Consider the following 15,451-nt stretch of genomic DNA (forward strand, 5'->3'; position numbering starts at 1 on the left):
GTGTCTGGACAGGGTTTATTCCAGAAAGAATCCAGACCTTGGCGGAGTTACTGAGAAGGCAAAGGAACCCAGTCCCGTGAATGAATCCTTCAGAGTGAGATGGAGAGTTGCAACACTGAAGGGAAACAGGCTTCTCTCCACGTTTTTATACATCCCCTCATTCCATAAATGCATCGTGGTGTGTCTAATCTTTACCGCCCAAGGGTTGGTTTGTTGTGTGTGTGCGTGTGCGTGTGCGTGTGTGTTTAAGTCCTGTGGAAATGGAAGTTAAAGAAAAAGAAAGTTGGGAAATTTTAATGGAAACAAAATAACATGCCATAAAGTCATTGCAGACAATTGTATAATTGCCACGAGGTAGGCGAAAACTTTTGTTCTGGGCTGCCTAGGGAGCAAGGAGGGAAACAGGGCAGGCATGAGCTTTGTGGTGTTCAGAAGATACACCACCAGCGATTCAGAGAGATAAAGCCTTTGAGGGTATTGAGCCCTGGGCGGCACTTTTCCCGGATCCTCGCAGGAAGGAGACCCATGGGTGCCCAGGGCCTCTGCCAGCACGCTGGCGTGTGACTGCTCATACATTTCCTGCCCCCACCAGGCCCCACTCAGGAGCGAGGGTGGGCCTGAAGGGCCTCACCCACAGCCCCAGCTGGGACACGGAACAGGGGAGAACTACTGTCTCTGTTCTCCCAGCACTGGTGCTAGAGACCAACAGAGGTGGTTCTTCAAAATCTGGGGATGAAGGATCCAGACACCGCAAGCTTGAATTCCCCACCTGGCACTGGAAGCCAGTGTGAAGTTGGTTTGGACACACATGGAGGTGTAATTAATGAAATTATTAAGGGAGTGAGAGTCAAAAGCCGTCCCCAGCTGTGGGGCTTCACTTGGCTTACCCTCCAGTGACTCACTGGCTTATGAGCAATCCTCATATGCCTGATTTAGAGGACTTACTCACCCTTCAGAGAAAGACCTTAATGCAATAAAGCAAATGTCAGCAAGTGGGACGCAGCTTAGCACATCACCCCAGCCTGCACCCAGCTTCCCACCCCCTGGCTCTCCTGCTCCAGGCCCCTCCAGCCACTCAGCACCTGGACTCACATTCCAAGGCTGAATGGAGGCTCAGGGATTTGAAGCCCTGGAAGGAACTCAGACATCCACCAGACCAAGCAGTCCTGGAGAATTTCGGTCCAGCGAGGTTATTAGAGATTAGCTCCAAAGTGCTAGTGTTAGGGACGAGGTGAGGGCTAGAAGCCAGGACTTCCCTCTTCCCTGTCCAACGTTCTTCACTCCACTCTCCGTGAAAGCCCTGCTTAGATTCTGCAGACGAGGGGCATGAGGTGAAGGCAATGCAGCCTCTCTAGTGTGGGTGGCATTCTTACCTGAGGGTTTGCCAAGGAATCTGTGGAGGGAGAGTGGCGAAAAGGAAAGGCTTGCAGAGAACAAGGCCTCAAGCCAAGCCTTTGAGGTGTTTAGAAAGAGCTGGGCTACCCTGGCCTAGGCCACCGTGTTGCTATTTGTGGACATGGTGCCTGAGGGGGGAGCTGGCCATCTCTTTGGGCCCTCCAGAATTGAGGGGTATGTTTGGAATTCCCACGTCAGGTCCTGATTAGGAAACAGGCCCCAAGAGTTAGGCTGGGGCAGAGGCCTCGCCAGGTGTGGGGAGAAGTCAGTCTTGTTCCTTCCTTGCTCCACCAACAGAGGAAACAACTCAGTGGACAAGTTGATCCAGCTTGGGATTTAAACCCACTCACTGGCTGAGGGAAGTACCTGGCAGAATTAGTTCCAAAGGTGAAAAAGAAGGGGGGCAGGCACTTATGGTGAACTGTCACCTAGTTCGCTTCTCTGTCCCTTGGGCATTTTTCCAACCTTTTCTGAGTGTGTCTGCCATGTGCCAGGCACTAGGAGGAGGCTGGCCACAAGCTTGGCATTCAGGTTTGCCGTGATCAAGGGCCTTGAGCTTTAAGGGACCTTGGGGAACCTCCAGCTCATGTCACTGATGAAGCATCTGAGGTTCAAGGAGAAGACCTTGCCTGGGCTCATGGAATTCAAGAGCCCTGAGTGGGTGGGTGCTCCGACCACCTCTCTGGGAGGCCGGCACCTAAGGACTCCTCTTACAAGTGAGCTTCGGGAAGCCTCTCAGCGGGAAAGCAACATTCTGTAGCCTTGAGATCACCAGCCACGAGCAGATGCAGACTCAGCCTACAATGGCACAGCTGTCACCCTAGTGTTCGTTTGCATCCAGTGACACAGGCTGCATCCCCACCCAAACGCACTCCTCCCTTACTACCCCCACTCACCAACATGAAGGAGGGCTTTTTCTCTTTTCATCTTTTTATTTTGCACTATAAAAAACAACAACAACAACAACAACAACACCCAGTAACATACTGCTTTTCTTCACATTCATATGGATTTTAGGAAATTATTGCCTTTTCCCCTGGAGAGAGAGACCTACAGACAAAAAAGAAGTACCACATTACAGAATCTGCAAACCCCAGAAGTCCATGACTTGAAGAAACCCCCAGGGGCAGGGAAGAAAACGTGTGTCACAAGAGACGAGACAAGCACACATTAAGGACAGCAAGCTGGGGAGACGACCATTTCAGTGCCACTAACCCGGACGTGGCAGGTCCCTTTTTCTCTTGGCACCTGCTGCCACCCCCTCAAAGGGGTGATTTTTGGTCTAAGGTCTGAAGAACTCTTCTCAAATGACACAAGCGACGCTTTGAGGAGAGGGGCAACAAGAAAGGTTCAAGTATGAGTAAGAAACCATGCGAAGTCTGAAGTCAGGGAAGAACCCACAGTGGAAAGGACACCCAGATAGGTTGACATCTCGCTGCTTCAACCATCTGCCTCCACCCTGGACCCAAGAGGGAGTCTCGGAAACATGGGAGGGTTCAAATCAGCATCTAGATGGCATCCCTCCAAGCCCTGGAGGGGTTACTTTCCTGACTGGGTGGTGATCAGCTTATGCCCTGAAGCAACAGACGGGTAAGGGAGACGGCCGAAGTTAAAAAAGTAAGGTGGAAATTGTGCTTCCTTCAGAACAAATTGGCTTTGTCACTGCTTTTTCTCCCGGTCTAGCATTGCTCTCTCCCACGTTGCTGTGGGTATTTATTGCCTTAAGCTTGAAATGAAAAGGCAAGCTTGGAGGTGCAGGGCCCCGGGCGGTCCTGAGAGTACAGTAGTCGGCACACGCTGTGCTCTCATCATGGCTTGGCCTTCCTTCGGTCCCCAAAACCGATCCCCGCTGTCAGCGTGAAATTCGTTTGCAAGCCTGGTGACCGCTCACGGTCCCACTGGGGCAGCGGGACAGAGTGAGGTTTTCAGTATTGCACAGGTATGAAATGTCCACGAGTTTTAAAAAAGCAGAATCACAGCTGTTCTTGGGGCTGGGCTGGATCCCCCATCCTGGTTTTAGCAGGATGTGGCTGTGGCCATGGGGCTCCTGCCGAGCTCTGAGACTGTCGAGTGGGTGGGCACGGGGGCCAGCACCGAGGTAGGGAAGGTGCAGTAGGAACCCTGCAGGTCGGGGCTCAGTGTCTGCAAATGTGCTATGAATGAAGAGCCGGCTGCCTCCCCTTGGCAGGAGGGAGCCTGGGGCGTGGAAGGCAGGATCGCAGACTCATACTGTAGGAGCTGGCCCATGAAGCCGAAGTTGGGCGAGACCACGCCCCTCCGCTGCTTGATGTAATCGAAGGCGTCCTTCAGGCGGAACTGCTTGGCCTTCATGAGGTAAGCCATGCAGATGGTGGGCGAACGGGAGATCCCAGCCTCACAGTGGACCAGGACCTTGCCTCCCTTTTCCCTGACACAATCTGGAAGGAAGAAAAGACAGCGAGGATGAGTTGGGACTGGAACCCAAAGGCAATGCCAAGATACAAGAATTAAACACAAAAGTGACCTAGTCATCAAAATGTCACATCTGTCCGAGAGCTGAGGTTCCCCCCTGCCCAGCCTCTAATGCCCACTGGCAAGGACAGAGCTTAGGGGGTCCCCTCAATGTCTATCCCCCCAAGTAGGGCCTTTCTAATATTCAGAGGTGCTTCCCTGTTCTCCAGGATACTCGCACAGATTCTGCCCCCGAAGGTGCTAGACCTGGCATGATAATCCTTTCCTGGAGATGCCATGCTAACTTGGGTTCCACGGATGGGTTTTAAGAGGGCACTGGAAAATCCTTGACATTGCATGCAAATTTATTGGGTAGGTACATTTTTCTGAGAGGGTCCCAGGTTCAAGGACTGACTCAGAAAAGCAATTCCTGCCTCTTGGGATCTGATTCTCATGGGGAGGACCTAGCCCCCATCTCCTACTAGAGGCCGGCCAGCCTCCGTGGGCACCCTGTCTGGCTGTGCCAGGGCGGGATGCTTGGCTCAGCTCCCAGGGTTCCCACCACCAAACATACGAGAAATAGTGCACAGCCACTAATTATAGCCCTAGCTAAGTGACGCTCCCTAGACCAGAGGATATAAATGGCTTTCGCAAACTCCATCTTGCACAACAATAGGAGTCGCTGCTATAAAGCTACCACCAGCAGTTAGCATTCTTTAGCTCAATATGACAAGGGGGTGCCCTCCTTTTCTGTTCCACTCCTCCCCCCAAAAGAACTACAACAGTTAAAAATGAGGGGCAAAAGGTTACACACACATATATATATATATATATATATATATATATATATATACACATCAATTAAAAACCACAAAAAAACAGTCTTTCCAATTCCCTCTCTTGCTAGTGAGGAAACAATTACAACATTACAACACAGGAAGTCGGATGTACCTGGTACTATGTAAGGCCGCAGTGTGCAAAAACACTTAAGATTTTAAAGGGCAAATAAAGTCAGCTCCCTTTCCTAGCACCCTCCTCCAGTTCAAGACATTTGCAAATGAATCCGTATCATCTAAAAGATCCAGTTTCTGAGGAGTCAGGGAGGAACCCCAGAGTTTCCCCAACAGAACAAAAGTCCCAAAGGACACACTCAGTGTAGCTCATTAGAGTACCCCCAATTTAGTCTGACTCAAAAGAAAAAAAGTTCCTGTAAATTAGTTCAAAGGGGACCCCAACCCTTAGGATTGTAGGGTCATGACTCTGATTTTCCTTTGCTCCTCGGAGACTAGCTTTTAATTGCCCAGTGCCACGTCCAAGAGAGCAAAGGGCCTAGAGTCTGCTGCTTCTGCTCTACCCCTCAGGGCTTGTCTACCATGTGGCCCTCCCAGGGCCCTCCCCCTGGGAAGGGGTCAAGTGCATGGTATGGGCTCAGTCCCCCTTTCACCAGCAGGGCAAGGAGTCTGGGGAAAAGCATCCTGTGCTTTCAAAGGCCGTGGGTTTGTGCGGTTGTGTACATAATACACAGGATGGGGAGGGAGGCTTCTGAGAAATGGATGGGGGCGGGTTTCATGACCTCACTGAGTAGCTATCTAGGTAATTAAATAACAGGCAGAGAAGGGCAAGGCATTCCCAGGGTCAGGGAGACAGCGTCAAGGGTTTCCCATTCTGAACCTATCATTTGGGCTGCCTCTCAGAGATCCAAAGGAATCATCTCGGCCCAGAGGCTCAGAGGACCAGGACAGGCTCAGCCTTCTGCCTCTGGCGACTTTCCCAGTGGGTTTCCTATAGAGAAGAAACCACATGTGATGAGCACAGGGCTCACCATGTGGCTGAAGGGGGTCCTCTTAATTGCTACCTGCCCTAAATAGTTATTGCCATGCCCGACACCTGCCTTTCCCCCTCCAAAAGCCCTCAACACAAGATAAGGAAAATCACATATCCACTTCAACAACTACGCATGTTAAAGGGAAAGAAGGCAAGGCCACAAGGCTGGGGAGCGGTGCCTGCAAATCTGAAACAGAAAAAAGTCAGCCTCCCTGGCGAGGCAGAGGAAGGGGGGAAAAGGGAAGCTGTCAAAGGAGGGAACAATCCAGCCTATGCTGAAAAGGTGGAAACCCAAGGCCCAGAGCCCTTTCCAGGCAGAGAGGCCAGAGGTTTCTAGGCCTGCCAGGGGACTAAATGGTAACTGCCTAACACGACGTATAGAAGATGCCGACTTTCCTGTGCACGGAGCATGGAGCGTGATCAAACGCGATCTTTAATCCAAAATTAGCTGAAAATGCAAAACAAATTGCCCCTAAAGCAGTCTGCCAAAAGCTGTGAAAAGCTGCCAGGGCCCCCGGGGCTCGGTGTGTAAGTACTGCTCGCTCAATCCTTCTGTTTGCTTTCTAAAAATGCCCCAACCTACGTAGGAGCACAGTGAGGATCGTTCTTTCCTTCCCTTGCTTCCCTGGCATGGCGTGTTACGCACGGACACACTCTGCTTCCCGCCCAGCTAGGAAAAATAACAAGAGCGGCACTGAGTATCGCCATAAAACTATATTAATTCATTTATCTTGCAAATTAAAGCTCCTATTAATAGCAGCTCGAATCCTCCCCTCTGCCTCTTTGGTGGCTTCATCCCTTCCTGGCTCCAACTCCTGGTGGTTGCATATACGAGACACTTTTCTTCTTGGCAAAGGGAGCCTCCATCAGTACCTCAGAACAGAGAGCAGGTGCCCCTACGGGGCTCCCCAAAAGACTGAGGGCGAATGACTGAACCTACCAATGAAGTCTATTGCTTCTTGAAAGTGGGAGCTAATGTCGGCTGAGTGGCTGTCTTCCACGGGGAGCCATTTGTAGTGTAGGTGGGTGGGGCAGGACTCGGAAATCCGCCGTGAGACATTCAGCAGGGCCGTGATGTGCAGGTTGGCGAGGAACTCGCACTTGGATGCATGGTAGGCACTTCCAAGGTAGAGGAACGGAAGAATTTCAACTGGGCCGCCCTGGAGGGAGGGGCAGAGGACAGCCAGGAAATATTGGATTAGCTTGCTTGGTTAGGAGAGGAAACACCACCGCCCTGACCTACTTGTAAGGTGGGAGGTTCCCTTTCAGGTTTCCAGGCAGAGAGTTCAGAGCCAGGGTACGGTTCAACCCGGAGTGTGGGCGGAGCCTCCATCCTGGCAAACTCTCCACCCGACGTTGCTGCCTTGTGACTCAGTGACGGCAAAGCCCACACAGCAAAGATTTTTCATTTTCTTACACATATGGAGGTAGGAAATGCTAGCGGCCTTCCTGTGCTGACAAGGATGAGAAGATGTGCGTGAAGGGGAAGAACGGAGAGGCTTATGCTCACGTTCTAGCTGCCCCGACAGCACCAGCGCAAGCCTTCTAACCTTGGGGCAGCCTCCGTCTCTTTTGAGATGAAACAGGTAAAAACCCAATGAGACAAGTACCCCCACTTTTTCCTGATACTTTCATGGTATATTTCATCAAACCTAGGACAGTGCTGATCGATCCTAAGATACATGTGGGTTTCAGAGATGTTAAAGTGTGCCCCCAGAAAGGATGCTTCTTGGAAGTGGAAATGACCACTGTTTACCTGGAATCCCTAAAGACAAGCTTCTCCTACCCCTGATCTTCGTCATGTGGGACTCAGGGTTCATGAGAGATACGTCCATCATCACCCTTTTGGAAGGCCACCCACACACCAGGTTTCCAGCTAAGGAAGATCCCAATTAGAAGCTGAGACCATCTACCCTGAGGCAAAGTTAAAAACAGCTAGCTGGTCAGACTCTGGCAGTCTTAGCAGCTCAAGGGTGGCAAGAAAAACCAGTGATAACTGGAACAATGGGAGGCCCCAGAGATTGAGAGAGAAACAGTGGGCGGGTGGGGGGGGCAGTGGCTATGTCTTTGGGAGCCTTTCCCATATCATCCATCCGCTTCCTGTGTTTCCATTTCCTGTCCCAGAATAAAAGTGGAACAGAAACTCTGCCAGACTCATAATAGGGAAAGGGGCATAAGATGAGGGCCAGCAGAAGGCAATTCTCAAATTACCTGGCATGGGGTGTGTGCTTTTTCTTTCCTGAGAAATCAAGTGTTCAAGCAAAGGCCAGTTTGTCCACTTGGAAGAAAGTGAGAGGATTTTACCAAAGATAGTAAGAGTAACAACCAGGTTTTTTGGTTTGGTTTGTTTTAAAGCGGCTCCATGCCCAGTGAGGGGCTTGAACACATGACCCTGAGATCAAGACTTGAACTGAGATCCAGAGTTGGATGCTTAACCGACTGAGCCGCCCAGGCGCCCCAACAACCAGTATTTTTATTAGCACCTACTGGAGCTGGCCCCTGCACTTAACACTTTAGATGTACCTCCAGAGATCTCTCCCTCTCTTTAGTGCCTGGAAAACACTGACACACCAGGCCTGGGACCTTATCCAATTACTTCTAAAGCCTAGAACAACACACTCCTGAAACCATGTGTCTTTCTTTTTCTGAATCCTCTGTTTAGACTCAAGAGGAAGAAAACAAAGGCCTTCAGAAACCCCAAAGGTTAACACGACCTTGCTTGGCTTCTCTCAACGCAGAAGCGCTTCTAAGAAATAGCACTAGGGGGTTCCCCAGATGAACCTTCAAGACACGTCAGGGCCTCCCCAGTCCTTTCTTGGCCAAAGGTCTGCTGTGCCTTCACAACATCCTGACAATTCTTGTTTCTCTTTCACTTTCTGAGAAGTGAGGGGAAAACACCACCCAAACAAACAGAAAATGGACATCTAGCTAAGCCACATGCCCATGGCTTGAATGCTGAGGGTTCATCATACGCTGTATTTTTTAATAAAGGAAAACAAACAAAATAATAACCCTGGCACCTTGCCAAGCTAATAGACTTCCTGACCAGGGATCCCATTCAAGGGAAGTCACTTGGATTTACTGGGAAGTTTATTCCCAGGGGCAGAGCTCTGCTCATGACAGGCAGCGTCCAGACGTCTTCCTTCTTAGGATCTGGATAAGTACTTATGTTGTGGGAAACACTTGAAAAGCTCCTCCCACCAAGTCAGGTGCCTAGGATGGCCCCTTTCCAAAAGAAGGTCTGTTTCTGTGGAAAACAGATCGAGGTCTTGAAAAGAACCAGAGTTAAGAGAAGGGAGGTGTTCTGGGCCTACTGTGCCAGGAGCCCAGTCATAGGATTCTTGCAAAGAGATCATCTCCAGCTCTGAGACACGTTTTTCCCCCTCTGTAAAATGGGAAGGTAGGCTTTGAGCTCTGGTTTCTGCCAGATTTGGGTCCTTGCCCGCCTTTCCCTCGTCCTCCAGCACTGGAGGGGGGGCCCTGACTGAGCCTTCCATACATCTTCAGCCTTTAAAGAATTGCCAGAAAGTAAAATTCTTTGAAGGAAAAAAACCCCACATGTGTTTGTACGAGCATGAAATCCTGTACAGTGTCTCTCCATCTTCTCTGGTTTCGGAATTTATGGCACTGTAAGCACCAGAAGCCCTTAGATCCTGCTTAGCCATCCAAACAGCAGTTTCTCCACAACCCCCCCCAGCCCTGTTTCAGTTAAAAAGAACAAAAAGACACATCTTGACAGGTACTCAGGTGGTTTGCAGAAACTGCAGAGCATGAACAATTACAAAGAAGATTAACACAGGAAGCCTGAAAGTCAGCTCTGTACCGTCTTCAGGGAAACCTAAGCTGGTATTTTGAAGCCTCTCTGCACTTCCTAGGCCAGCTAATCATAATGTATCTTTCACTTCCCCTTCTCTCCAGAAGCTGTCAAGCATCCTGTGGCTCGTTTGCTCTTGTCAGCTTATTTGCTGGAAAGAAGCCCATTTACTCTTGGATGGAAAGTCAAGTTGGCAAGCAACGGCTCTCTGAAGCTAGAGGGCTCTGCCAACACCCTGATCCACAAAGGAGCGCACCAGTGCTCCTGAGCGGGGAGAGGAAGAGCCAGGGTGCTGGAGGAAGGCACGGAGCCAGCAGCCGAGACAGCGTTTCCATCCCACTCACCTGGTCATAGGCCGGCCCATAGCTGACGCTCAGCACTGGTTTCCCACACTGGCTCACGAGGGCTTTCTCGGCTTCAGCCTTCTCCTGTGGAGGGGGCTGTACATCCACACAACACTCAGGATATTCCGAGTAGAAAGTCTCGTACCCTCCTGCATGGTGGGAAAAAAAAAAAAGGAAGATGTTAAGTATTGATTTCTCAGGCTTTTAGAAAATGTCCAGAATTAATCAATACCCTAAGTGTGGAAGAGTCAAGAATATTAAGCTAATATAGATTCTGGTCTTATAAAAAAGTTGAGCCAAACCAACTAATAGCTTTAGAACAGAAATGGGCTACACACACTCTCTTTCTCTCTCTTTTCTAAAAAGTTATAGTTCAGAGAGGCAATGATTAACTTTTTGTGTCTATCAGAAGCAGCTGAAAGGAAATCTATCTGACATCTGGCAAATATTAACCAAATCCCTCCAGAAAACAAAAGCTATTTTCACTCGTTTGCCTAAAATGCAGGTGTGATTATACAGAATTTCATTCATTTGCAAGAAGAGACTCCTGAATTGGTCTGTTTCACCCTTAGCCCATTAGCTCTTTACTGGATTATAGATGGAACCCCCTCTATTCATAAAGGAATGGGGGCTAATATGAGGTTTAAGCTCAGTGCAACAAAACAGCTCTGCCCTTTCTCACTCCCAAGGTGCTAAAGCACACTGCTGACAATCCTCTCTATAGGTCTAATTTTGAGTAATCAATCTAGTTAATTATCTTCCAAACCAACTGGAGGCACGAGGCCTTTAGAACTTAATTCTCAGTCCCAGTAAGTAAAAATTGTTTCTCTCCCCTTCAAGACCACCTACCCTTCCTTTCTATCTTCCTTAGCTTCCCCTCTGATCTTTCTTCCCTACAGGTCCTCAAATGATAACTACCAGCAGGTATGACTGTAAAAATCCTTAATATTACATTTAAACTTCTCCAGGTAAAAACTACTGGGACCAAGTCACAGAAACTTGGGCATATTAAAGTCTCAGGCCCAGCACTCAGTGGGAAAGAACCAAATGAAAAACATGCCAAGTGCTGCCAGGTGAATAGGCCAACCTCACTTCGGGGAAGCCATCACTCCCAATCCAAAAGGACCTAAGGGACTTCGGAGAGCCTCCAGAAAAGGTCTCCAGTCTGCTTCTATTTGTTTTTCTGACCCAGAGAATTCGGTTAGGATCGAGTCATCAATTAAATATGCATTCTGAGCCCATGTATTTTCCACAAAGTCCCCTCTTTCTTCTGTCTCCTGGTGTTATGATACCCTGTGCACAGTAGAGCACATGGTGGCCTTAAACCCCTGCAGTAGACAAATGGTTAATGGATAACATGGCGGTCTCCAGCTCCCTCCCAGAAGCGCAGCCAATTCCTAGAATGAGTCATCTTGCCATTACTGCTTCCTCCCAGCTTGCTGGAACTGCCCCCGCCCCCACCTAGTACACTCAAATCTCCTCTGTGGTCACTTCAACAAAAACCCCATTGGGCCTCCCCAAATGAGCTTCTGGTCCTCCTGGTCACGACAGGAGACCACAAGCCAGAGAGTAACAGAGGTGGGAGGTGGTGGTGTTTGTGGCTTAGTTTCCCCCCCTGTTCCCTGCCCCCCCCCCCCCCCCCCCGGCAGCCCCTGGACCCTTTCCCTCCTAGGACGCAGACAGAAGGTCAGACTTAGTGACCCACAGCTTCATTGGAAGAGGTGACCCTAGTTAGTAAATCACTTCCCGAGCCTGGGTCTCCAAGGTTTTGGGTTCCAGGAGACAAACTGAGTGATACGGGATGGGAATCTGGGGTAAGAGCGGCCCAGGCCCTCCCAAACTTTCCCAAGAATGAGGCTTGGGAAAGACAAGCCTTCAGGCCACCCCATCTCTTGTCTTTAAATAGCACACTTAAAAGAGATGGCTGTCAGGACAGACAGGAGGTACAGCTGCGGGCTGGGTCCTGCCTGTTGACAAAATACATCAGGCAGAGCTGCTCAGTGTAGCTGCGGGACAGACAAACAGGGGCCTGTCTCTTCAAGCTGGGGTCAGGAGCCCTTCAGATGAGATGATCCCTTTCACCCACCCCCCTCGGAGGCGTGGCGAGACGGACCACTCTCTGCTGGCTCACTGGAGTTGCAAGAGCTCTGGCAATTCTTTTGGCGGCTTCAATCCTCTTCAGAGGTTCTGCTTTTGATCACTGCTGCATGACCAGGGGAGCAGAGAAGCTGCATGGACACGATATATAAATACACACGGACAATGCCATTCGGCCGTCATCCCATTTTAGTGTTATTTTTTGAGGGCTGGAGGAGGATAAAGGGAAGTACAAAAGGCATTGCCCCCAAGATCTGAAATGCCACTAGATAAAACCTGAATTCATATCTGGACATGAAGTAGATCAGGAAATAAAAATGTTCTCAAACAACAACTTAACTTTTGTAGTGTTCTAGCGGTGAAGTACCCAGCAACTCCTACTGAAGTTTAAAATGCACACAGCTATCAACCTGGCAACTCCCGGAATCTTACTGAAAGACAGTGCACACGCAAAGCATTTGGACACAAATATACCCCACCACAACTGCCTCAAACAGTGAGGCTGAAAGCAACCTACTGGCTACCACCAGGGGACTGGCTTAGAAAGTAAGGGGCGCCTTACTTAGTCGGTTAAGTGTCTGCCTTTGGCTTGGGTCATGATCCCAGTGTCTTGGGATAAAGCCCTGGACACGGCTCCTGGCCCCCTGCTTTAGGAGGCTCCTGGGCCCCTGCTTTAGGACCCCCCCTGCTGAAGTGGGGAGTCTGCTTCTCCTCCCCACCCCAGCGCCCCCCACCCCCTCGGGCCCGCGCGCTCTCTCTCCCTCCCTCTTAAATAAATTAAAAAAACCAAAAAGTAAGAAGTAAAACGGACGTACATGTTCTGATAAGGACAAACCTCCCAAGATCTAGTTAAGTGAAAGAAGCTGGAACAGGAAATATACAAAACCATTCTGTTTTTTAAAGATAATCGTGGAAAATTAACTTGTCTAAAGACAAACAAAAAATAGTTGGTGGCTGTCTCTGGAGAGTGGAACTGGGCTCAAGGGTGTGCAGAAGGCCCTCTTTTCACTGTACAGCCTTTGTGTTTTTAAAATTGTACCTGTGTATGTTACTGCCATTTAGAAAAACATTTTAGACATGAATTTTCTGGAGATGTGAGTTTACAGAGCCACTTGCTTACTTCCTGTGGCAGTCACTTCAACACAGTCAGCACGACCCCCGTGGAGAGGGGTGGGGATCAGAGGTAGGACCAGGAGGGGTTTCCTGGAATATATCTTTCATGCTACTGGGAAGGCAGTAGCTTTTCCTGTACTCACTGCTAAGAACAGGAGACGAAAACCACCATCGGGAAGAGAAAGAAATCCCGGGCTAAGTGTGAAACTTCTGCAGAGCTTGGAGGGCATTCCTCCTTCCCCTGCATGCTGAGGCTGGTGGAGAAGGAAGATGATCAGCTTCTGCCTGTCATCTCCTTAACAAGAATCAACAGGGGGACAGTCTGCAAGAGGTGCTAATAGAGGTGGGGGGTGCGAGTGTGATCTCCAGCCCTGGAGTGTGTGAAATTCCCCAACTTGCATGGTTTCAAAACATCTCACGCTCAGCTCACTGCACCCGAGTTCTGAACCACATCACTGCTGTATCTCAATGTGTCTGCAACAGCCTTGGCAGGGCCTTGGGGCACAGCTTGGGCTGAACCCTCATCTCTGCTCTGTGGACTAAGTCTTCCATACACTGAAGGTTACAAAGGACTCAAATACAAGGCGGGAGAAGTCATAGGAAGTGACCCAGAAATCAATGCTCTGTAATTTGAAAGTCACTCACTACACGGCTGGGGAAGTCAAAGTCCTCTCTCTCCGGCAGGTGTAATGGACCGACTGGTGGGGCGGCCTCTGGGGCGTCTTAAACCAAAGGCAACGAAATCCTCTCCACCACCACCCTGCTACACCTTCTCCTAAACCCTGGGGCTCGCTGGTCGGCTACCCCCACCCCTGGCAGACAGCAGGGGATGATCTGCGGGGGTGGGGGGGAGGCTTTGAGGGAAGGGGAGAAAAGGGTGGGAAGGCTGTCAGCTCCAAAAGAAGCTAGAGAAAGGCCTGGGAGGGGAGAAGGGAAGGCCGGAGAAAAACCATAAAAAGCAGTAAAATGAAGTGGAAAGGAAGGGGAGGGACTCGCCAGGGTCAAAAAGGCAAGAGGGGTCGGTGAAGACAGCCTAACATACGTTAATTGTCCAGGCGGGAGGAAAGGGGACGCCGCGGCGCCACGCTCCGGGGGGTCGCGACCTGCTGATCCCGCCAGATCTGTCTATCAGAAAGGCTCAGAACCCAGGCCCCAACGAGGGCAGCGAAGCCGGCGCCAGCAAACCGGGGCCCGCGCCCAGCACGAGCCGACGGCCCCCGCGGCTGAGAAGCGGTGCCCCCGGCTGCGGAACCGACCCCACACACCCAGGCGGACAGGCTGCCGGAAGCTTTCGAGGAACGCGGGTGGGGAGGGGGAAGCTCGGAGGGCTGACACTGGCAGCGCCCTTCCTAGCGCGCGTCAAGCCCCAGTCGGAGTCCACACTCCGGCAAGTGGGGACTACCGGGGTCCGGGTGGTGGAAGGCGCCCCGCACGAGGAGGGGACCCCAGAGCCCCGGGCCGCTCGGCGCGCGAGGGGCGCGGGGACGGGGTGGTGGTGACAGGGGCTCTGCGGCCCCGACGCGCTCACCTTTGAGGAAGTAGACCCGCGGGCCGGCGGGCAGGCAGGCGAGCAGCGAGGTGAGCACGACCCGCGCTGCACTCTCCTCTCGTAGCTTCTGCCAGTGGCGGCTGCCCTGGTCGAGCACGACCACGGCCGCCACGCCGCCGCCTCCCTCCTGCAGCAGCCGCGCGCGCGCCGCCTCGTCGGGCAGCACGTAGCGCGCCGACACCGCGCCGCCGCGGGCCCGCCGCAGCACCACCGAGTTGAGGTTGACGTTGAGCGAGCCGCGCACGCTCGAGGCGGCGAAGGCCAGGTAGGGCCGGCAGTCGAGCACCACGCAGCGCGCCGCCGCCTCCTTGCGGAGCATCTTGCGCAGCTGGCGCCCGTCGAGCGACGTGACCTTCATGCCGCCGCCCAGCGGTCCCGCGCCCCGCAGGTGCCCACGGCAAGGGTGCCCGCCGGCGAGGCACGGGAGGGCGACCCGCGAGGCTGCGGCCGGCCGAGCGACCGAGCCCGGCGCCGGAGCGGCCGCTCAACTCTTCTTTCCCGCCCCGCGCGCTCGGCAGCCGGCCCGGCCACTCGCCGCCCCAGAAGCCGGGGATTCCGCCGGCAGCGCCGCGTTTTAAGTGAATGAGTGTGCGGCCTGTGACGTGGCTGCCCATATAAGGCCGAATATGGGTATTTCCCCGCCCCTTCGGGCTGTGGCCACGCCCCGGGGAGCCGGAGGCGTGGGGCGGGCGCCGGGCGTTAGTCAGCCGGAGAAAGAGGAAGTGGAAGGCGCCTCCCTCCGCTCTCTGTGGCATTGCGCGGAGACACTCACTCGCGCATCACCGGGGGCTGCTGGTGGGGTGTCAGGAACGCCACGAGGCCGAGGTGACCCACGCTGTGCGGGAAGAGGAGGAAGCGGAGGAGGCAGGGCCTGGCGCCGCGCAA

General features: G+C 52.1%; 1 protein-coding gene across 1 annotated transcript; it reads right to left on the minus strand.

Annotated features, from left to right (window-relative positions):
* Positions 1-1,989: 1,989 nt before the first annotated feature.
* On the minus strand, positions 1,990-15,095 carry DUSP5 (dual specificity phosphatase 5). The gene is made up of 4 exons (XM_026494090.4): positions 14,546-15,095; positions 9,808-9,956; positions 6,590-6,809; positions 1,990-3,812 (listed from the first exon to the last, which is right to left on the minus strand). The coding sequence occupies exons 1-4, from the start codon at positions 14,922-14,924 to the stop codon at positions 3,412-3,414; spliced, it is 1,149 nt and encodes a 382-aa protein (XP_026349875.1). The 5' UTR covers positions 14,925-15,095; the 3' UTR covers positions 1,990-3,411.
* Between the last annotated feature and the right edge of the window lie 356 nt (positions 15,096-15,451).

The sequence above is a fragment of the Ursus arctos genome, unplaced genomic scaffold (genome assembly GCF_023065955.2).
Source record: "Ursus arctos isolate Adak ecotype North America unplaced genomic scaffold, UrsArc2.0 scaffold_7, whole genome shotgun sequence".
In the NCBI taxonomy this organism is placed as follows: Eukaryota; Metazoa; Chordata; class Mammalia; order Carnivora; family Ursidae; genus Ursus; species Ursus arctos.